Below are 23744 nucleotides of genomic sequence, written 5' to 3' on the forward strand. Positions count from 1 at the left end.
GTTCCTTTCTACAAAGGTAGGAGTCGTGCCTGTTGTTCCCCCCACTTTTGCTTCTGGCTGAACCCACCATTGTCATGTGGTCCCCCAGAAGGCTCCTCAAAAAGGATTATGGCCCTTAGACTGGGGGGGGGGGAACCTTCACCACCCCTGCCTTAATAGCTAACAGTAGCTTAGAATCCTGCAATTGCTGCAGGATGGAGGTGGCTTGGAGAATTCGAAATGCCTGCCTCCGGCACACAGAGCCAGGGCCCCACGGCCCAGTCCATTTTGCTCGGATAACAGCTCCCCGGAATCCCATCTGCACATCCAAGGCGTGAATCAGAGCTTTGGAGTGCATTGAGATTCTGCAACCCTCTTGCAAAACCAGAGGCTTTTCCCTCACCTCTTTCCTCCTGGGACAAGTACTCCTACAAACAGTAATGGAGTTGTTTTCTTTATTGGGTGGAGTTTGCAGTTCCCTGGAGAAAGATGCTGACCCATAAACGACCCAGGGAGAGCAGGGCAGGTAGCCCTCTTCTGTTCTCAGAGAACAGCAATTTCTGGATCTGGCTTGGGTAAGGAAGGGCCTCGCAGTCGTAAAGGACTGAATTGTCTGTCCCTGATTCATCAGCTCAACCAAGTCTGTCTCGAGCTGGGTTTTTAGAGGTCAGGGGAGCAGATCTGCACAGCTGTGAAAATGCTTCGCTGTCAGCATGTTCCTGGGCAGTAGGGTCACCGCTGCCAAATCCTCATTCAGCTTCTGTTTGTCATCCCCCTCCCCTGCAGCACACCACCAAAAGACCCCATGCTCAAATTCTTTCTCCCTGCAGCTGAGTTGCTAAGGTGCCACATGATGGAGACCAAAATATTTCCCCACCCACCCACATGGCTTGTGGCCTCTACCTTGGAGCCATCTGCTCTGGAGCCTGAGGAGATTTGCGGGGAGCGCAGGTGGCCGAGAGATGTCAGTTTGCAGTAGGAAATTCTGCAAACATGGAGGCAGCTGGGCTGTGCAGTAAATCACTGGACGGGCTGATTGCAAGTGTGCGCTTGTGCCCGCGGATGTGCGTGCAGGGGCATGGAGATGCAGAGTTAGGGAGCAGCAGGGCATCTTTAACATGGACTTGCATCTGTGTCCTCGGGCTCACAAATCAGACTGCATGCATGTGTTGTACCCTGGGGGAAGAGGCCCGTCGAAATGGGGGGGGAGAGGTTCAGTCAGACCCACAACTGATGGAGGGGTCAAGGAAGGCCTGGTCTGGTCAGCTGAAAGTATGAGTTATTTTCACGTCTGCAGCTTCTTAGGCCTGCTTGCACCCATGCCCCAGGTTACTCTCAAGAGTAAGTACAGCCCTCCTCTCCTAGGGTGACTGACTTTCATGCAGCTGGCTTTGGCAGGATCAAGTCCAGGGCTCAAATGTCTCCCTGAGGAGAAAGGGGGCTGTGGGAACCTGGAATGCAGCTATTTCCTCTTTGACACCACCCAGTGAAATCCAGGCAGAGTCTGGAGATGGCTTCTAGCAGGGGAGTAAGGGTGAGCTACCCTGCCTTGTGTGGAGGCCCAGCCAAGTGACTGGGCTTCCACTGTCCCACTTTCCCCTCTCTGAGGCTTTTAATAACCTCCTGGTTTCCACATCCTTCAGGCCGAGGCCCTCCAGAATGAATGAGTGAGCCCCAACCCATCTCCATGCTCAGTGGTGGAACATCTGCCTTGCATGCAGATGTTCCCAAGTTCAATCCGCAGCACCTCCAGGAAGGGCTGGGAGTGAGTCTCTGCCTGGAACCTTGGAGAGCTGCTGCCAGCCAGTGTAGGCAGTACTGAGCAAGATAGACCAATATGGCAGCTTCCTCTGCTCTTTCTAGCCCAGGTGGATCCTCCAGGCGGTGTCCAGATATGGCCTAGTCAGGAGCCATTGCCTGGTTGGTGCTTGCCAGTGGAGATTGGGGCCTACTTAAAGGGCAAGGTGCTGGCAAGCATGCCTCAGTTATGCAAAGACTTGGATATTGCTGTAGAACAGGGGTGGCCAGCCTTCTTTTGCCCCGAGGGACCTACTCACCCTTGGCCAACCCTTGGGGGGGCACGCATGCCAGCAAAAGATGTGACCAAAAGTGACTGTGACCACAAAACACGCAGGACACATGCACAAAGCTCTCTCCCTCCCAGCTGATCCAGGTCGATCAGATGAGGTCGGTGGGTGTCATTGCTCCATCTGCTCATCAAATGATTGATCTGAAAAGCAGGAATCAGGGAAAATTGCATCCTCATCAGGATTGGGCAGATAATACTCAGCGTTGGTTTATCATCATCATCACCATCCCCACCTCATTCATTCATTCATTCATTCATTCATTCACTCCTGCCCAATTTGGTGGAATGGAGTGTGGGACAGAAATACTTGCTTGGGCAACCACATCAGGCAGCTGAGGTGGGTGTCAATCATCCCTACTGTATCATTGCATTATTGTCTCTCAGTCCCTTGCTGGACACAGACACAGACCTTAGCCTTGCAATGAAGGCACATTGCTCTCTCTCTCTCTCTCTCTCTCTCTCTCTCTCTCTCTCTCTCTCTCTCTCTCTCTCTCTCTCTCTCTCATATGCACATGCACGCACTCACACACACACACAAACATCAATTATGGGTCACAGGAAACTTTACATCCTGGAAGCAGCACAGAAGGGTTCGAAGGGGGGATTTTTTTTTCCTGATTTGGCTAAGGACTGATTTGGCTGAGGACTGAATTCCTGTTTACTTCCAAAGTTGAGCCAGGACCCCATTAGCCGGGCCCCATTAAATTCCAGATTTTGAAAACTCTGGACAGTTCTTTTGATAGTGTTTGCTGCACCCTCTTCCTTCCCTGTAATTCAGTACTGAAGGCTACAAAGAAGAGCCAGGACTCACAATCCCCTGCTGTGCCCCTGCTACTGTTGACTCATGTTAAACTTGTGGTCTACTAAGACCCCTAGATCATTTTCCCATGTACTGCTGGTAAGCCCAGTGTCCCCATATGTAGAAACTAGCCTTCTATGCAATGGTAAAAAAATGTGCATTGCTTGCTGTGTGCCTGATTGCTTATGATCCTGTGCCCATCATTGCCACTCAGAAAATGACCCATAAGGGGATGGGGCCTTAGACTTAAAAGAGCTCCCCCTTCCTGGGCTCCCCCTTCCCAGATAGTACAAGAGACAAAGCTGAGCCATTGAGCTTGGGGACTCCCCTTTTTCCTTTTGCAACTCTGTTCTGTTGCAGTCAGTCTTCCGGCAGCACCTGGCAGACAGTAGGAGACAACGTGAAAATGGAGAAGCACACGGTCAGTGGCTTGAAGCCCAACACCATTTACCTCTTCCTCATACGAGCCGTCAACACCTATGGGCTCAGCGACCCCAGCCCCGTCTCAGAGCCAGTTCGTACGCAAGGTGAGATGGCCAGGTGCTGACCTGCTGGAGCGGCAATAAGAACAGCTTGGGAGGAAGCTAGAGTCACGGGCATTTGCATCTCACATCATTCTACAGTAGGGACATCTAGGAAAACATTAGACCGCTCATCAGGCTCTGCTTACAGAGGCATCCCCTCTGCAAACAGGGAAGGGACAGGGCTCAGGGATAGGGCATCTACTTTGCTTGCAGAAGGGCTCAGGTTCAATCACTGGCATCTTCAGGTAGGGCTGGGAGAGAGAGCTCTGCCTGAAACCCTGAAGATAGGTCACTATAGACCTGGGGTTCCCAAACTGTGTCCCACTTTTTCCAGCTCATTCACTTCCTGCTTGAGGCTGCAATCTAGCACTTACCTTGGAGCAAGCCCCATTGAACTGAATGGAACTTACATCTGAGTAGACATAGACATGCCCCCCTGAGCCTGGTTTTTGACTGGGGAGGGCGGGGTATCAATAAAAATTTATTATTATTGTTGTTGTTGTTGTTGTTGTTGTTGTTGTTAGGAATGCAGCCTTGGTCTATGGCAGGCATAGGCAAACTTGGCCCTCCAGATGTTTTGAGACTACAATTCCCATCATCCCTGACCACTGGTCCTGTTAGCTAGGGATGATGGGAGTTGTAGTCCCAAAACATCTGGAGGGCTGAGTTTGCCTATGCCTGGTCTGTGGCTCTCTTTATCAGTCCACATGCCACCTTTCTCACATGGAAATTATGGCAGCATACAATGGGGTTACAAGGCAACCACGCTCCACGTGAAAACATTTTTTTTTTAAAAAAAATATTCCAATAGCACCTTAGAGTCCAACTAAGTTTGTCATAGGTATGAGCTTTTGTGTGCATGCATAATTCTTTAGATACGCTCCATGTGGTGGGTTTTATTTATCACCTAGCCATCAGGTTGCACTTAACAACAAATCAGGTGTGGGATTTTCTGAGAGTGTAGCAAGTCCCCAAACCCTTGCCAAGTCCAGCTCCTCAAGAACATACAGATGAAACATCGTGCCACGGCCTGCCTTGGACTCACTTCCTATATGCTTTGGCAGATGTAAGTCCTACCAGGCAAGGGGTGGATCACCGGCAGGTGCAAAAGGAGCTTGGCGAAGTTGTGGTGCAGCTCCAGGATCCTGTTGTCCTCACCTCCACCACCATTCAAGTGACCTGGACTGTGAGTACCAGCAACATCACTGATCTTCCTTGAAATGGCACAACTTGTGTAAGCAAAAGGCAACTTTGTGAATGGGTTAGGCAGAAGTGGCAGCTTTAAATGGAGATTAGACAATGGTTACCAGTCACAAAGGCTGGGTGTTGAATTCAGATCCAGAGGCTGTGTAGCTCTGAATATCAGTTTCCAGGGGAACAATAGCAGGAGATGACTCTTGCCCTTGTTGGCTTCCTAGGGGCATCCGACTGACCACTGAGGAGAAGAGGGCACTACTGTGCTACATAGGTTTGTGGCTGGATCCAAAGGGGTCTTTCTTATGTGAATAGCTTTTCTGACCTTTGCTGAAAGTCACAATAGCACCCTGACCATTCTTTGGCATGAAGGTTTTTTTTTCCCCCAGCGAAGGGAAGACCAGAGCAAAAGAAAACTGTCCTTCTGAAGCCTGAAAGCAATATCTTCAAGCTGCTTCTTGGTATAGTCGATAGAGGTCAGGTTGTTGCATTTAAAGGGTTTAGGGTGATGTATAAAGGTTTTAGAGAAACAGGAGGGTACAAGGTTGGTGCAAAAGAGATATAATACAGTAGTTGCTGGAAATAGACATAATACAGGGGGCAGAAGCGAGCAAGAAGAGGGAGGGAGCAGAAAAATGTTTGGGGAAGGGCAGCAGAATCAGCAGGAAGAGGTTTGGAAGCAGAGAATAAATGGGAGCTTCAGCAGGCAAGAAGCTGGACCCATTTTGCTGTGGCCTTTTCTGGAAATGGACACCATGTGCAAGCAGCTAACGGTTTGTCTTCTTCCAGGTGGACCGCCAGGCTCAGTTCATCCAAGGCTACCGAGTGATGTACCGACCCAAAAACAGTGCCTGGCTGGTGCAGGATGTGAAGTCCCCTACTGAACGGAGCACCGTCTTAGTCGAGCTGCGCAAAGGCCAGGAGTACGAGGTCAAAATCCGCCCATATTTTGATGAGTTCCAGGGCATGGACAGCGAGGTGCTGCTGGTGCGCACCCCGGAAGAAGGTAGGTGTGGAAAGGCAGGGAAGTGTGAGCCTCTAGGCTCCAGTTCAGCCTCCCTCCAAAAACTAACTTTTGTTCATGGACCATTTCCAAAGGCCTTGTCAACAGAAACTGGCATGCCGTATCACAACCAACTCTTGTTTTGCCTCCTGGAAACAGCAGTTCTCTGATATAAGAAAAGCAATGCAGGATCAGGCCAAAGGCCCATCTAGTCCAGCATCCTGTTCTCACAATGGCCAGATGCTTCAGGAAAGTGCACAAGGGGGACCTGAGTGCAACAGCACTCCTCCTCCTGTAGCTTCCAGCAACTGGTATATAGAGGTGGGTGGGGCTGTGGTCTAAACCGCTGGGTTTTGGGGCTTGCCGAACAGAAGGTTGGCGTTTCGAATCCCTGCAATGGAGTGAGCTCCCGTTGCTCTGCCCCAGCTACTGCCAACCTAGCAGTTTGAAAGCATGCCAGTGCAAGTAGATAAATAGGTATTGCTGTGGTGGGAAGATAAGCGGCATTTCCATGCGCTCTGGCACTCATCACCATGTCCCCTTCTGCCAGAAGCGGTTTAGTTATGCTGGCCACATGACCTGGAAAGCTGTCTGTGGATAAACGCCAGCTCCCTTGGCCTGAAAGCGAGATGAGTGCCGCAACCCCATAGTCACCTTTGAGTGGACTTAACCATCCAGGGGTCCTTTACCTTTACCTTTTTATACAGAGGCATACTGAATACAATGCAGCCAACATGGCAGTTCACCTTTTGCTCTCCAACCATGTTGTATCCTAGCATCAGAACTTTATGGAGAAGTTACAGTTCTTCATGCTTCAAGTGGTCAAAAAGTTACTGTCGTCTAGCGGTTGACCACTAGCTGATGCCTAGTGAACCATGTTGTGCCTGCTGGTGTTTAGGATGCTTACAAAGAGTACCAGATTAGGTAGATCATTATTTGGTCTAGCAAGACACATCTTAAAGCAGTGATGGGGAGCCTGTGGCCCTTAAGATGTTGTTCGACTACAGCTCCCATCCCCGTTGACTATTGGGCATGCTAGCTATGGCTTTTGGGAGTCGAAGACTGCTCATTCTTGCTTTTAAATACCCCCAAATTATCTCCAAGGTGGCTTGCAACATATTAAAACAATAGCAAAACCAAAAACCAAAAAAACCCTACCTAGTATCCTTCTTCCTCTGACCGTCTCCTCAATTTTGCAGTCAAAGGGCAAGTAGCAGTTATGGCTCAATTGTTAAAAGATGTGAATATTCTCTTTTGCTTTGCAAATTTAAAATATATCGGTGGACTTTAGCAATTCTGATAAAGCTAAAACTGAAAAGGGTAGAGCATGAAAGACGGAAGTCAGCCCACCCTTGTGTAGATCATGCACAATAAGCCACTCACATCACTTTCCTCCTCTCAGACTATTGACTTCTCTTCTCCATGCTAACGGGCCTGACTTCTGTAGACTAAGCAGAGGTATTGTTTATATGCCTGCTCTGTTGGGCATTCCCTATATTAGTATTATACTCTAAGGCAGGCATGTCAAACCTGCGGCCCTCCAGATGTTTTGACCTACAACTCCCATGATCCCTAGCTAGCAGGACCAGTGGTTGGGGAAGATGGGAATTGTAGTCCAAAACATCTGGAGGGCCGCAGGTTTGACATGCCTGCTCTAAGGGCTTTCTCCTTAAGGGTTGGAGATCTTCAGCCCTGCAGATGTGGTTGGTCCACAGCCCCCCATCACCCTTGACCATTGGCCATGCTGGATGGGGCTAGCAGGAGTCTGGAGGTTCCCCACTCCTGCCTCAAGGACTGTGTGTAGCTCAGCTCACCTGCTTTCTGCATGCAAGGCTCCACCCCTGGCATCTCCAGGTAAACAAGACTGAGCTAAATGGATCCGTTCAGGAGCTGCCAGCAGGGGATGGGGGCAGAACCAGGGACCTAGTTTCCCAGCAGTGGCTTCACTTCCAGGATGGTGATGGGGTGATGGTGAGTGTGCCAATGAAGCCAGTTACACAGTTCTGTCCCTCCCCTCTGCTCTGGTCTCTCCTGGAACAGAGGGTCTGACATGATATAAGGCAGCTTCCTAGGTGCCTATAAAAATCCGTTTCCATGCGTAGTGTTGTAGGGCAAATGCCTAGTGGCTTTTCCTTGCCTTGCCTCGTCTGTAACTCAGCATGTCCTGGCATAGCTTTGCAGCATTCCAGAACGCAGAGTTGGCAGCCACCAGATGCCACGTAGCCCTCCCTCTGAGCAATAAACTCATTTTATCCTGTCTCGCCCAGCCCCCAGTGCTCCTCCTCAGGCGGTTACCGTAGTCACGGTGGGGACCAGCAACAGCACCAGCATCAGCATATCCTGGGAACCACCTCCACCCGGAGAACAAAATGGGATCATCCAGGATTACAGGGTAAGGCTGCCATTCTCAGAATATCCTTGGGGAACCTCTGGAATTTAAGATTAGCTCCAGAGATTAGAAGGTTGGTCTGAAGGATTCGGAGCAGGGCGGGTCTAACCACAGCAAAGAGCTGCAGTGGGTGCTGGGAAACAGTCATGGGAAGTTTTTATTTATTATTTGTTTGTTTATTAAATTTCTGTACCGAGGGCCCTAGGGCGATTTACAAGATAAAAACACAAAAATACATGCCATAGTAACAGACGAAAACAACAAAACACACCCGACGCTGGTTTAAAAGGCAATAGATTTGCTACAGTGTGTCCCTTCAGCCATTGTCATACCAGTTCAGGATGCGGGTGGCACTGTGGTCTAAACCACAGAGCCTCTTGGGCTTGCCAATCAGAAGGTTGGCGGTTCGAATCCCTGCAACGGGGTGAGCTCCCGTTGCTCTGTCTTAGCTCCTGCCAACTTAGCAGTTCAAAAGCATGGCAGTGCAGGTAGATAAATAGGCACTACTGCGGCGGCGGGAAGGTAAACGGCGTTTCCATGCGCTCTGGCTTCCGTCATGGTGTCTCGTTGCGCCAGAAGCAGTTTATTCATGCTGGCCACATGACCCAGAAAGCTGTCTGTGGACAAATGCCTGCTCCCTCGGCCTGAAAGCGAGATGAGCGTCGCAACCCCATAGTCACCTTTGAGTGGACTTAACCGCCCAGGGGTCCTTTACCTTTACCTTTTTACCATAACAGTTCTTCTCCTCCCATGGCAGGTTTGGTGCCTGGGAAACGAGTCTCGTTACCACATCAATAAGACAGTGGATGGCACAGTGCACTCGACAGTCGTGCTGGGCCTGGTGCCAGGGATGATCTACCGCACAGAGGTGGCAGCAGTCACCAGCGCAGGCGTTGGAGTGAGGAGCGCCCCAGTCACCATACAGATCAGTGAGTGCTTGAGGCTCCTTCCCAAATGTTGAAATGAGATTATAATGCTCTTCCATGCCCATTCACTGAAGCCAACTGCAGAAACATGTTTCTTCCACACCTGAGGTCCTGCCATCATGGGAGGAGGACTTCCTGGTTGTGGTGCCCAATTTCTGGAACTGATGTTGGGGAATATTGATTCCTCCCATCCAAGGCTCACCTGTGGTAGTTTGGAAGATGGATGCCAAAAGTATCTCAGACTCAGAAGTCAACTGCCACGGTGATGGCTTAATCTAATGAACTATTCCAGTATGCCATTTATAGTTTGTAAGTTTTAATTTCAGGTTTCGCTCTTGAAGTTGAATCTTTGGAAGCCATGTTACTGAAAATTATGTCCATGCTGTGCAAAGTTAAAGTGGTCACAAAGCATACTTTAAAATGTGTAATAGACACACACACACACACACACACACACACACACACACACACACACATGGTTTTGGAGGTTGGCAGTGCTGTCATAAATATTTGGTTCAGTAGGATTAAGGCAGCAATCCAATATCCACTTAATTTGAGTAACTCCATTGAACACAGTGGGACTTGCTTTTGAGAAGACATGATTTGGAAATGTGAAGAATTAAACTTAAGATTGGAAAAAGGAGAAACCCTTTATTGGGAAATTTTTAATGTCTGTCCATTGTTTATAATTTTTTATGTGCTGTAAGCTGCCCCGAGTGGCTGGGGAAATCCAGCCAGATGGGTGGGGTATAAATAATAATAATAATAATAATAATAATAATAATAATAATAACCTAAATTGGCAGGTGCACCCATCCCTCCTGTGAAGGAATAGAGAACTTATTTCTAACTGGCATTCATATGGGGGGAAGGCAATGGGGGAAGGCAATGCAAAGCAAATAGAAAGAAACATCAGGATCACTGGATGTTGTAGTTTTGCAAGCAGCTGTTGGCCACCTAAATGGGATTTTGGAAGGGAAGAAGTCTTTTGGCATCCTGCCACTTTCTCACAGCTCCATATTCTAGTTAAACCAGTGGTAGCCAAACTTGGCCATCCAGCTGTTTTGGGACTAAAATTCCCATCATCCCTGGCCACTGGTCCTGCTAGCTAGGGATGATGGGAGTTGTAGTCCAAAAACATCTGGAGGGCCAAGTTTGGCCACCACTGAATTAAATGGTATCAGGCCTGCACTACTTCAGGCTGCATGTGGAGGCTCATGCAATCAAGTGTTCCTCCACACAAAACACCTCCTTGCTTGTAGAAAACTAGCAAGTTAGGGGTGGGGGTTCTTCTTTGACATTCTAACTCTCTATGTGTAGGGAACATTTTGCCTTTTTGTAACAGAGGAGCGTTCGGTCACACGAGCCTCTGCCTGGCTTCCCGCTTTTGGGGACAGCCTACGTAGCTCAAGCTACTTAATCTCCTCTCTTCTGTGGTTGCTTTTGCCTGCTGTGTGTGCCTGCAGAGCCCTTGCCGGACCAGGACACGGTGCCTGTGAGCAACGGGGACAGTGTGAGCCTTGCGGAGCAGATCACGGGCGTGGTGAAGCAGCCGGCCTTCATCGCCGGCATCGGCGGGGCCTGCTGGGTCATCCTCATGTGCTTCAGCGTGTGGATCTACTGTCGCAGAAAGAAGAGGAAAGAACTGAGTCACTACACAGGTGAGATGGGCAAGGCTGCATTCTGCCTTCCTCCCCGGGGGATATGGGTTGGCTGGCTAAGAACTGCCTTATACCAGGTCCTGTCCTGATTTGGACCAGGTGCCCACAAGGCACTACAAGAACCAACAATGTCTCCAGCTCCAGATCACCCCTCCTAGGCTCAGCCTTGAGGAGCAGAAGACCTTAAAGGGTTGGTCAGTCCTCTGGCTCAGACTTATCATTGCTAAATTTCTTAGAAGCCTGACACAAAACAGTAACATATGGCTCACATAACTTTGTATGTAATTATATAGAACTTCCCAAAGACAAAATGTAAAGGCAGAGGGCAGGTTCAGAGGGAACAGGCTCCAGAAGTTTGAACTGCTTCATACAGTAGACCCGTAAGGTGGGGTTCAGAGGCAAGGCCCAGGCGGCAGCTCGGGGTCAGGCTCCTTGCCCATCGATCCCACTGCCCCCTGTTCTGGCTGGCAGCAGCTCTGCAGAACCTCAGGCAGAGAGCGCCTTTCCCTTCAGCTGCTCCTTATAACTGGAGATGCCAGGGATTTGAATGCTTGACATTCTGCATGCAAAGCATGTGCTCTGCCACCGAGCTGCACGTCTTCCACCTGCCAACCTCCTGATCTGCCTTAGGCTCCCTGCCCACATCTGTCTGCTGCAAATGCTCTGAGCCGCCTCACTTTCTGCTTGCTTCTCTTTGCAGCTTCCTTTGCGTACACGCCAGCAGGTAAGGCTTTTTTCCCTCACCCCCCATTAAATTGCTTCCCACCAGCTCCACCAACCCCCAGCCCTTGCCTTCATTCTTCATGGAAGTGTCTTTGACTTAGTGTGGTCCCCTCTCTTTCAGTCTCTTTCCCCCATGCGGATGGGCCGGCACGTGGCAGCGGCAGGTGAGTTCGGAGACCCCCACTTGGCGTTGACGATTCCCTCCCTAATACCGTCTCCTTGGTGGTCAAAGTTCATGCCGTACGGGCCTCCCTGTCCCCAGATGATCTGAGCTACGTAATTATCACATGAACTAGAACCACAGCATTAAATGTTCAGATTGACTTTAACCACATACCACATGCATTCCCCCCAAAGAATCGTGGTACCTGTACTTTGCCCCTTGATGAGCTACAGTTCCTGCCACCCTTAACCAGGGGTGAAACTAGACTTTATTTTACCCGGGTCAAAGACCCAGTTTGGCGCGCACACACCAGCATGCATTTATGTACACACACAGAGGCCGAGAGCCTCAATGGCACCCCTCTGAAAGCGCCCCCCTCCCCAGTTATGACACAGACTTAACAAACTACAGTTCCCAGGATTCTTTTGGGGAGGTAATGTGGTTTCCGTGCATGTTGTCTGTGCAGTCTAGGTCATATTAAATGGTGTTCCAAGTCTGCAGTCTTGCAAGTAGCGATAAAAGCTGCAAGCGGGAAGCAGCATCTCAGAAGCTCCATCTCCCCCTTTTAATGCAACTGCATTAACCTGTTACGCAAAGAATTGCGTACTACAAATATTAAAAGGTAAAGGGACCCCTGACCATTAGGTCCAGTCGTGACCGACTCTGGGGTTGCGCGCTCATCTCGCATTATTGGCCGAGGGAGCCGGCGTATAGCTTCCAGGTCATGTGGCCAACATGACAAAGCCGCTTCTGGCAAACCAGAGCAGCACATGGAAACACCGTTTACCTTCCCGCTGTAGCAGTTCCTATTTATCTACTTGCATTTTGACATACTTTCGAACTGCTAGGTTGGCAGGAGCTGGGACCAAGCAACGGGAGCTCACCCCGTCACAGGGATTCGAACCGCCGACCTTCTGATCAGCAAGCCCTAGGCTCAGTGATTTAACCCACAGCGCCACCTGGGTCCTCAAAATCACTCCAAACCAGGGATAAGGGACTTAATGGCAGATGTCGCTGGACTCCAACTCCTGCCACCTGTGACTATTGGCCAGGCTGGCTGGGGCTGATGGGAGTTGGAGTCCCGCAACATCTGGAGGGCCACAGGTTGCCCACCCCTGCTCTAAACACCTGTAAGTAAATCCCTTAAGGAGTTTTGAACATTCATGGCAAAGCAGCAACACGTTAGAACCTGATAACCACCATCATTTATGCAACAGTAAACCTGTTCAAACATCAGAACTCGATAACCATATTAAGACTGCATTAAGAACAACATAAAGAAAGCAACTCTCTTCTTCTTCCTGAGCTATAAAGTATGGCAAGCAAACAGAAGAACTACTACAACAAAATTAAATTGCCTAAGCTGACACAACTCCAATAATAGATTTTGTGTATTCATTAGTGTAAGCACTAATAATCAGAATAATTTTTATGCCGCACGTATAGGATGCCTCTTCTAGAATGCGACCTGTCACACCATACACTTCATAATTATTATTCCATGCATATCCCACCTTTCCTCCAGCAAGCTCAATGTGACATTCATGGTTCTCTCTCCCCCTGTTTTCTCCTTCCAGCAACCCTGTGAAGCAGGCTAGGCTGGGAGACCCCGTGGGCTTCATGGCCGAGTGGGGATTTGAACCCTGGCCTCTTGGCTCTCTAACTACTAGACCCCACTTGCATTATCTAAAAGAATATGCTTGGCTCACACAATTGATATACTCTTTGGCGGTAAGGGGGGGGGAGAGAATCAGGTGTTAGCCCTCACCCAAACCACCTACTAACTCACACGACCAAATAACCCTGGTTTCTGTGGCTCTCCTCCAGTAGGCCTGGCATGCTAGCCATGGCCACTAGTGCCTCAAGCTATCCATGGCTGGCGGATTCGTGGCCAGCCCCCAACCTGCTGCGGAATGGGAAGGCAAAGGATCCCGGGGCAAACTGCTGCACAGGAAACCTCAATGCCACTGAGAGATATTACAACGGTGAGTCTTTTACCACCTCAGCATCTCCCTAAGTAATGAAAGCCCAGTGCAGAGTCGGTGTGGGATGTGGGAGAAATCCTCCCAGTTCAGATTTGAATGCGAACCTACTTCTAGTTCACATTTCCAGAAACCCTAAGCCAACAGAAAGACAGCTAGCCTTCCAAATGTTGCACGCTTCTGAATTTAGTGATGCGCTTCTGCAACCCAAAAGCTTGCCTAGTGTTTTCATTGCATATCTTTAGGTGACAGACAAAACCATTTCTCTGTAATCAGGTATTGGGTCTGAATATTCTATGGCATTTTCAATGTGTTTGTGGGTAGGGAGAGGTTACTGGTTAGCTTTTGTTCTTGTTTTATTGTGTATTTTGTGTTCTCGTTTTGTATTTTTGTGCTGTGTTTTGTGTGATCTTTCAATGAAGGGTGGTTTACAGATTTAATAAATATTGCAAGAACAGTAATATAAAGATGCATCTGTTTGGAGAAAATAATGTGCAAAACTACATTGCGGGAGGGGATTGCTTGCAAAAATGGGTACAAAAGGCGAAATGCATATATATCAGGAGAAATTCACCCCAAAATGCATATGGGCTTTTATTCAGGTTTCTTAAAAAAAACAAAAAAACAAACAAACCACAAGTTGATGTGGATATGGCACAAACAGAAGGCAAGTTTGTAAAAATGTGAAACTTGAGGCTGAATTGACAAATTCACCCGTTCCTAGAACTGGCAAGCCCAAGAGAAACATTTGTGGTTGGCAGATACGGAATTTGAGCATTATCAGGTTGGAAAAGCCGACAGACTCCAGTGAGAGGCTTAGCCTTTAGGTTTGCGCAAAATAGGAAGTTGTTGAGACAATGAAAGCAGGCTTTGCAGGTTGTGACCTTCCAGGAGGGGAGGGGAGTCAATGTTTATTGGGAGGGGGGGCAGCAGTGGCGTCAATCCCTTGTTCCCCTTCCCCCTCCCCCCAAGCCTGGATTAGTGGTAGTTCTCCAAGCCCACAAATCACAGAGGTCATTAAAATTAAGGCACATGGAATCTGTTGTGGCTGAACCAGAAGGTTTGGTTAAGCAAGGTCACAGTGGGTCTCCCTCGTTCGCAGATGCTGGGATTTCCAATTACATTGCTCAGACGGAGAAGTTTGGAACAGGGGTGTCCGATGGGCCCATTTACAGCACCATCGATCCTGCCAGTGACGACATGAGGACGTTCAACGGGGCCTTTTCCCAGCACACCACCCCATATGCCACCACACCCGTGGTACCATATGGGGCAGCACATCTACACTCACCTGATGAAGAGGAGAGCCAGTGGAACGGCCAACCTGGGCTGCCCAGCATCCAGTATGCCCAACCCGAACGGGGCAGAGCTGAGAGTGGTAGGGACCTTAAGCATACAAGAAACTGGGCATCCTTCTCATCTCCATGGGAATTATGTTTTCAAGTTCCATCAGTGTCACCTGCCTAGAAATGGAACCCCTTGGTGCATCTTACAGAAGAATCTTCTAGTGTATGGAAAGTCAGGTGGTGATTCTATCGCCGTGGTTAATGATACGCCATTGTTAACAAGCATAGCATGTTGCAACGCAGCTTGAGTGAAACAGGAAACGCCCCAACAATATTTAGCTCGGAAATTAGTTAATGGGAAAAGATCATGGAGAGAGACCAGGTTGACAGGGATGAATTAATTTACAAAGCCCTGAACAGCTTAGGTCCAGGGTACATAAGGGTCTGCCTAAAGCCTTTTATCCTAGCTAAGTCACTGGCATCCCCCGAGTTGGCAAGGCTCATCTGACAGCAACAAGAAACTGAGCTTTTAGTGTCATTGGTGACTTGCTTCTGAGTAATAATAATAAATTTACTCTGGGCAGCTCCCAACAGAATATTAAAAACACAATAAAACACCAGACATTAAAAACTTCCCTAAACAGGGCTGCCTTCAGATGTCTTCTAAAAGTCAGATAGTTGTTCATGTCCTTGGCATCTGATGGGAGGGCGTCCAACAGGGCGAGTGCCACCACCGAGAAGGCCATCTGCCTGGTTCCCTGTAACCTTCACTTCTCACAGGGAGGGAACCGCCAGAAGGCCCTCAGAGCTGGACCTCAGTGGGTGGAGACGCTCCTTCAGGTATACTGGGTCAAGGGCGTTTAGGTCAGCACCAACACTTTGAATTGTGCTCGGAAACATACCTGGAGCCAATATAGGTCTTTGTGGAGTAAATGTGCATAGCTTTCTACTGCTAGAGAGTTGTTGGGTTGTTGTTTTTTGTTAAATAAAGCAATTTCATCCTTTGCTGTGCTGGAGGGTCCCGTCTCTGAGCTCTGTTTCTCTTCAGTAGTTGCTAAGCCTGGGAAGCAGAAGTCCATGGGGAAGCCAGTGAAAACACCATCCCTCAACTGGACGGAAGTGCTTCCCCCACCCCCTTCTGCCAGTGAACTGAGCCAGTATGTGGAGGAGGAGGAAGACGAGGAGCTAGAAGTCAGGTAAGCAACAAAAGAAGGGCAGAAGACACCATGTCCTTTCACTGCCATGTTTCCCTTGGAAATGGAACTGGTTTTGATTTGGGAAACATGTTCATAATTAGTTGGAGCTCCAGCTGGTATCAGGCCACAACATTCCTATAACGTGCTCTAATGCACTCTGCTGTAAGCTGCTGCCTTTGAAGAGTGTTTGGAAACTGCAGCTGGTCTAGGACGCTAGGCTAGGCTAGAGCAAGTCAATCAATAATCCCACCTTTTTTTCAAGGAGCTCAAAGTGGCATACATGATTCTTTCCCTTCCAATCTTATCCTTGCAAAAACCTTGGGAGGCAGGGTAGACTGAGAGACTGCAACTGGCTCAAGGTCATCCAGTAAGCTTCATGACTAAGCGGGGATGTGAACTCTGGTCTCTGGTCCAACACTCTTAACCACTAGGTAAAAAGGTAAAGGACCCTTGGATGGTTAAGTCCAGTCAAAGGCAACTATGAGGTTGCGGTGCTCATCTTGCTTTCAGGCCGAGGGAGCCAGGATTTGTCCACAGACAGCTTCTGGGTCATGTAGCCAGCATGACAAAATTGCTTATGGTGCACGGGATACAATGTCAGTACCAGAGCGCATGAAAACGCCATTTACCTTCCTGCCGCAGTGGTACCTATTTATTTACTTGCGCTGGTATGCTTTTTGGTAGGAGCTGGGACAGAGCAATGGGAGTTCACCCTGTCATGGGGATTTGAATGGCCAACCTTCTGATCAGCAAGTCCAAGAAGCTCAGTGGTTTAGACCACAGCGCCACCCACTCCTTTTTTCTTAACCACGATACCATATTGGCTCACAGCCAGTGTGGTGTTTTAGTTAGTCTAGGGGTGGGTGGGGAACCTGGGTTCCTCCAGATGTTTTTGGACTCAGGTTCCAGACATATGTTTCAATGCAATTGTTGACTTCATTGAAGCGAGACCTTAGAATTCAATCCCAGAGGCATTGGCCAATGATCAAGGACAGTGGAAGTTGTGATCTAACATGATTTGGAGGGTTACAGGTTCCCCATTCCCGGGTTAGTGTGTCAAACTAGGATGGGGGAGTCTGGATTCAAATCCTCATTCAGGCATGAAGCTCATTGGCCAAGCTCAGCCTAGTCATTTGTTCAATCTAACCTAACTCCCAAGGGTTATTATGAGAGGAAAAAGTGAGGTGAGAAAGAACCATGTACCTGGCTCTGAGCAACTTGGGCAAAAAACAATGAATGAACTGTAAGAGAGAGGGCTTGCAGAGAGCAGCCCACTCTGCTTACTTCCATCAGATGGGAGAGCAGCAGCAAGTCTGGGAGTTTAAATCAGGAACAGGAAGGGTTAAGACGGGTCCAGGGCTCTGCAGAGTCCTGGTGGCTCAGCTCCAGGTTGGTAGCAGGGAAGCAGGGGAGGAGCTAGCTTCAGCAGGGGCTGGAAAGGAGGGAGTAAGTAGAAGGGCACCTCAGGAGCCTGATTTGGGACCACGGAGGACCCATAGAGCAAGGAGGAGGGGCGTTTGGATGCCCAGTCTTAAAAGGGGGGTCAGAGCCCACGAGACGCCATTGTGGGCTTCTGCCCCATGCAGAGCAGACATGATTTGAGACATCTCACCACTGTATATAGCATGCACAATAAAACTCTGAAAATCCAGAGGATGTATGGAGTGCTTACTCGGGAGTAGCCAACACCCCATCTGTGACATGAACGAACGAACGAACGAACTTCCATTTTGCTTCAGGGTGACTGGCTCCAAGATTGGAAAAAAGCTTCCACACCCCTGGTTTAGATTCCCCCTCTAGATGCTATGGAGCCTTGTTCTCCTTGGGATGGTTTCAGGGATTAGGAGCCCAGCATGTCCCAGCCCAAAATGTCTAGCTCACTCACTTTTTGTAGTTCAGAGGTGGAGGAGTGGTGCCCACCCCTGCCAGAAAGGACCTACCTAATGGAGAACATCCAGGAAGAGGAATGTCCTCCCCCACCGCCTCGCGGAGAAGCCTCCTCTCCTGCAAATTCCTATGGCCAGCAGTCCACAGCCACACTGACCCCCTCACCTCGGGACGAAATGAGAGCATCTGAAGATATCCCCAGGCTGCATCACTTTGAGATCCCACACCTGCCCAGGTATGATTCACCCAGGGACTCGGGGGAATTCGTTCTTTGTCAGTTGCGATACAAACTGTCCCCATCCACACCTTGCAGAGTAAAGTGCGTATTGGAACCTAATGGTCCTTCCTGGGCACACACATTTGATCAGGAAGGTGATATAAACAGAGAGAAGTTGTAGAATGGATGGTTTTAGAGCATAGAAGTGGGAAACATAAGCCAGGGCTTAGATCCTACTGTGCAATTGCAGAATTTTGTACTGAGCAGAGGATTTGGCATCCTTAATAACCTCAGCCTTGTAAAAACAAGAAAGGGGCTTTCTGGTCCTCATGGTGGGAGTGAGTATGACATCATTCAAATAACCAAAATTCAGGTTTGGTTGGTGCAGAATGGGGGCCATGATGCAGAATTCTGATTTATGCACAGCTAGCCTCCCCACCTCTTATCTGCTCCCACTGGGGCTTGTCCTCCCAGCTTAATGTGTTGCTTTCTGTGTTCAAGGCGGTTACCCAATGGCTCGGGGCCATTGTCCAAAGCCTCGAGTCCTCCCTTGACCCAGTCCAACCCAAATCTCAACGTGCCTGAAGAGGGAGCCGAAGGCATCACTCCCAGGCAAGGTCATCGGCGCAACCTGAGCCAGACGCCGGCACACAGTGCAGAGAACGTTGACTCTCCAGGAATAGGTGGGTGCATCTTCTTCAGCCCTCTTCTGAGGGGCAATGTGGTGTCTTAGGCACAGGGAGATGGAGGGATTGGCCCCCTCCTTGATGTCCCTGAGCAGAGAGTCCATGGCCTTGCAGCGCCAGGTTTGAGAGGCGTTCCCTCGGCACCAATTCACTGCAGCTGGGATAGTCAACACTTCTCTGGAGCTGCTTGCCCATCAACAGTTTGTGAGGGCCCTTGCATTTTAATTCCTTTAAGACAGGGATGAGGAACCTGCAGGCCTTTAGATGTTGTGGGACTCCAGCTCCCATCAGCCCCAACCAATATGGCCATTGACCAGGGATGATGGGAGTTCCTCATCCCTTCTTTAATAAGAAATTCCTTCTTCTCCCAGTGGAGAGCAAGACTGAAAAGGACATGGGTTCCTGTCCCCTCTTAGCCATGAAGCTCACAGGGCTTGGCCATCTCTAAGCCTGACCCACCTCACAGGGTTGCTGTGAAGAGGAAATGGGAGGGGCTGGAACCATGTGCAGTGCCATGAGCTCCTTGGAGGAAGGGTAGGGCAGAACTATAAGGAACGATTAAGTCATGCCCCCTTCCGCTTTTAGCAGGAAATGGTTCTGAGCTTCCTTAGCAGCCACAGGAACACCTGTGGCTGGGCTGAGGCTGGGTGGGACAGACCAGGTTGCTGGCTAAAGGGTCTCACTCTGGTATCTGGCTTTTACCGACAGGCAAACTTCACCCCAGCCTAGCAGACATGCCTCTCCCTCCGGGACAGAAAGCAAAAAGCAAAAAGAAATCCAAGTCCAGCCACTACCGTCGAGAGAAGAAGCAGGGAGGTAGGTGTGGCTGTGCCCTGACCCCTGAGGTTGCCCAATTCTCCCATCCTTCTAGGGTTCCTTCCTTCCTCTTAATTTCCTCTCTATTTCCCTAGCTTTTTGGAGCTGTTTCCCATCTTTCTCTGTAGTTTTGAGACAGACAGAAAGGAGTATTGTTTCAGGTGATAAAAAATAAATTGATTTTTTTTTAAATTCTAAAACCAATATTCCTGGTTGTGATTCAGCATTGTAAGAGTCTCAGATTTCTGGTCTTTAAGCAATGGGTGCCATTCTTAGAGGTGTGAAGGTACAGCTTGAATACATGCAACAGGTGCCTATGGAAATCTTGGGGAAGGAGGGGGCTGACAGTACTTCCCCCTTGGTTCTGCTCACAGATCTCCCGCCGCCGCCCTTGCCACCTCCCGCCGAAGACCTTGGCACCGCTGCTCCAGACGGCGCCCTCCGACTGGACTGTGACCCTTCCTCTCTGGAGAAGAACTTGAATGCTTCCTCGGCCCTAGAGCGGAGAGCCGTCCATCGCACAGTGGCAGGACAGCACTACCACCAGCACCGGGATGGTAATGCCAACCCCAGTGATAATGGCTTCCCTGGCTTCCTGTACTCTAGGTTGAATTTCTGCCTCAATAAAGAGGCATGGTCTGGCTAGATGCAGAGGAGTGGTGGGAGGCACAAAGTGGGGAACCCCCAAGGGAAGAAGAGCCAGGGCATTGGTGGTGGGATGACAGTGAGTGGTCAGAGGGAGAAAGCTGACTGGGCGGGAGGAGGTCTCAGAAGCGGAAGCAGGGTTTTGTGAGCAGGAAGAGGCTGGGGCAGAGAGCAGTCCTGATTCAGAGGCTGGAGAGGAGGAAGACCAAGAGGCAGAGATCAGGAAGGATACTGAAGAAGCCATGGGGGTCTTCCCTTCTTGCTGTGACCAACTCCCATTCCCCCCTCCCTGGTCTCCCAGGACCAGAAGAGGTATGAAGAGGGCGGAGGAGACACAGATGCATTGACTGAGTCTCAGATTGCTTGGGAAGGACCTGGGGCAGGGGGAAGAGGCTTAGTCAGCTATGGAAAGGCAGGAGCTTTCAGTCCTCACAACCAGGCGCATAGCAAGGGAGGGGCGAAGGGGGCGGGCTGTCCCTAGCTCCACTCTGGTGGGGGCAGTGCCCCCGGCCCCTGGCCCACCCCTCCGCCCAAACAGGAAGAAGCAGAGCGTGCTACGGAGCGGGTTGCTGGGTGACAACCCGCCGCCCGGCAACCCGCTCTGTAGCACGCTCTGCTTCAGAGTACGCCGGCCGAGGAGAGCAGCAGCACCAACCTGGACGGACTGCGCATGTGTGGACATGCACAGTCCATCCTGACGCGTGTGTCGTGATGTCACAACGCATGTGTCAGGATGCATGTGCGCTGCGGAGTGACGCCCCAACCCCAGTGGGTGCCGCCCCAGGCAGCCAAGCAACACCGTTCACCACGGCTCACAACTCCCTCATCTGGGCAAGACCTATTGGGAAGGGTTGCTGTGCTAACTAGGCCTGAGCTGTTTTGTTTCCTTGAATAAAGAGTTAATTTCACTGACACCCTGTGAGTTATTGCTGACCTGCTCCTGACACCCGGCCTGACATAAAGTCCTCCCTTGGTATTGTAAGATCGCCGTTATTTTGAACAGAAACAAAAGCTGCCTCTTTTAACCTGCCTGCCCTTCTGTCAACACACAGGCTGTGCTGAGTGCAAAACGGCAGCAATGTCTGGGCGAAGCCAAAGCTTGCAAGACTAACCACCTGCTTTCACTGTTGTTGTTTCTCCTCTCTCTCTCTCTCTCTCTCTCTCTCTCTCTCTCTCTCTCTCTCTCTCTCTCTCTCTCTCTCTCTCTCTCTCTCTGTGTGTGTGTGTGTGTGTGTGTGTGTGTGTGTGTGTGTGTGTGTGTGTTGGCAGAGGAGGAAATCATCCCATACAGCAAGCCCAGCTTTCTCTCCAGAAGCCAGGTGTCAAGCAACTGCTCCACAACAGGAAGTTCTTCTTCCAAGGGGTCAACAGGATCTAGAGGTCATGGGTCAGGACGCAGCCGGACAACAGGGGATCGCAGCGAGGTGATTTGGCAGCACTTCCTTTGCGTGTTTTAAAAATAATCTTTTGCGTTCAGGCGTCTGCCCTGGCAACGGGTGGAGGGTGCCAGTTCTGGGAGATGGATTGACACTGGTCTGGCACCAGCCCAGGAGCCAAGACCCCAAAGACAGTGATGGACACCAGCGTGGATGTCTTTAAAAGACCGCTAGCCTTGCCCTGCATCAAATTGTCTATCTGTGGCTACTAGCCACATGATGGCTATGTTCTTCCTCCATGGTTGGAGGCAGTAATGATGAGTAGTAATTCTGAGTAGCAGTTTCTGTTAGCTGCAGGAGGGGAGAGCCCTGCTAGGGCTTCCTGTAGGCAGAGGCATTGCATCATTTGCCAGAGCCCAGGAGCAGGTCACAGGGGGTGAAGAAAACTCGCCGTGCCAGCCGAGCCTTCGCCACCGATGCTGCTGGGTGGCCGCAGGGCACAGAGGGTTTACAGGGCTGCACTGCACTACCTGTCTGCCCACTCACCCCTGCAGGGTGAAGCCCGGCTGACCAACTCAGCCCTTGGTGGGTGCATCAACCCCGATGCTGGCAAGGTGGCCATTCAGCAAGGGCGTCAGGGATGACGTGGTGACAAGACCAGGCTGGGCTGAGTAGAACTCCAATGTATAGTTAGCAGAGTAAAAACTTAAACCCATTGCAGGATTCCCCAAAAATAGACCAGAGGCAATTGTATTTCATCCAGCAGAGCTTTACTGCTGTTGAAGGCAAATGAGCATAATGGTCACAAATCCAATACATTCAGGATTGGTAGTGTCCATAAGAAATCCAGTTGCAGCAGACTTAACGTAAACTTACAATAACTTACAATACGCCGAAACCTTAACACTAGGCATACTATATACAGAACACCACACCAGAAGGATAGAAAGAGTGAAACCCGGGTTCCTTCTGGCCTTACTATTATAGTCAGCATGACCTTGACAGAAGAGATAACAGAACCAGTTTAAGCCAGCTGTACTCAGCTTCTCTGAAGGAATAACCCAAACATCATGAACCTTCTGCTTACTTCTTTCACGCAGAGAAGCTCCCAGAACCTTCTTGAATTAAGTAGAATAGGAAAGATCTCTACATATCAGATCAATACTTTCTGCACCAAGACATGCAAACTGACAGGTAGCGGCAGGTAGGGTGGGACAGGGATCCCTGCATGGGGGTGCCTGGTTTGCAAACACGCACCCCCAACCATGCACCCAGGGTTACAGTCCCCCTGGGCCCCCTCACACTACACCCCTGCCCACAGGCATCAGATTGGACACTGTGAAAACAGGATGATGGGTTAGAGCAGCCATTGGCCTGATTCAGCAGGCCCTTCTTGTGTTCTTATGTCCAATGGGAAGGAGGAAAGGCAAATGAAGAGCAGAGGCAGATCTTGCTGATACCCCCCCCCCCCACTTTCTGCTTTCAGGAAAAGAGATGAAACCAGATGGAAGTCAGCGGGAGGAAAGCAAGGCCTACGAAGGAATTGGCAGCCGCAGACTTTGGGGGGTGTTTCTGTGCTTCTAATTTATGATCCCTCTAAAGAAGCCGCATGACCTGGCCCCTTTTGTAAATAAGTTTGTTCCCTGGAGGTTGGCAGTCCCTGGGAGCCAAGGAAGCTGTATTTATAAATCGTGGCAAAGGGACAGTCGAGTCTCGGGCCTCGGAGGGCCAGCTTTTGGAAACATTGGCATTTCTGCAAGTGGAGGGTTTGGGTCCGATGGGAGAGGGGACGGGAGGAGGCAGTGGGGAAGGGGGTTTGCCTTCCGCCATCTTGCTAAGGGTGGGCATTGAGTGGGTGGGCCCATCCCACCAAGCACATGCTCGGATATTGCCCAGGTGCTCTGTCCTGCTGGCCACATGGCAGGGAGGGGACAGCAGGTGTTTCTTTGGTAGCTAATGAACCCTTTTGTAAAATGACCAATAAAGCCGATTGTTAACCTGGACCTCGCAGAGTTCTCTTTCCTTTCGTTCCTCTGATGCAAAGCATCTCATCCTGTTGGTGAATCCCAGAGTGCACTAAGGACTTGCTGCGGAGCCTGTGCAAAGCTTCTTTGCACAAGGCAGGCTGCTTGCCTAGCTCAGCCACCTTTGAAAAGCCAGTTCGATGCAGATAAGCTCAATAGGAAATTGGAGGAACCTGCCT

At 50.0% G+C, this 23744-nt stretch overlaps 1 protein-coding gene across 5 annotated transcripts in view; it reads left to right on the forward strand.

The window, feature by feature from the left end:
• The window catches only part of ROBO3 (roundabout guidance receptor 3), a 186386-nt gene extending 162661 nt beyond the window's left edge, over positions 1–23725 (forward strand). For 2 of the 5 annotated variants that reach the window (XM_060268621.1, XM_060268626.1), the window contains 17 exons: positions 3228–3394; positions 4456–4577; positions 5375–5591; positions 7856–7980; positions 8735–8906; positions 10370–10564; positions 11265–11288; positions 11409–11451; positions 13278–13435; positions 14535–14810; positions 15767–15914; positions 17809–18036; positions 18520–18701; positions 19413–19520; positions 19895–20077; positions 21435–21589; positions 23028–23725. In XM_060268621.1, the coding sequence (XP_060124604.1) occupies positions 3228–3394; positions 4456–4577; positions 5375–5591; positions 7856–7980; positions 8735–8906; positions 10370–10564; positions 11265–11288; positions 11409–11451; positions 13278–13435; positions 14535–14810; positions 15767–15914; positions 17809–18036; positions 18520–18701; positions 19413–19520; positions 19895–20077; positions 21435–21589; positions 23028–23039 (2515 nt within the window). In that variant the 3' untranslated portion in view covers positions 23040–23725. The remainder of the gene's footprint in view (positions 1–3227; positions 3395–4455; positions 4578–5374; positions 5592–7855; positions 7981–8734; positions 8907–10369; positions 10565–11264; positions 11289–11408; positions 11452–13277; positions 13436–14534; positions 14811–15766; positions 15915–17808; positions 18037–18519; positions 18702–19412; positions 19521–19894; positions 20078–21434; positions 21590–23027) is intronic. The other 3 variants (XM_060268623.1, XM_060268625.1, XM_060268624.1) reach the window with 3 other exon arrangements.
• Positions 23726–23744: the final 19 nt, after the last annotated feature.

Source organism: Zootoca vivipara, chromosome 15 (genome assembly GCF_963506605.1).
Source record: "Zootoca vivipara chromosome 15, rZooViv1.1, whole genome shotgun sequence".
Lineage (NCBI taxonomy): Eukaryota > Metazoa > Chordata > Lepidosauria > Squamata > Lacertidae > Zootoca > Zootoca vivipara.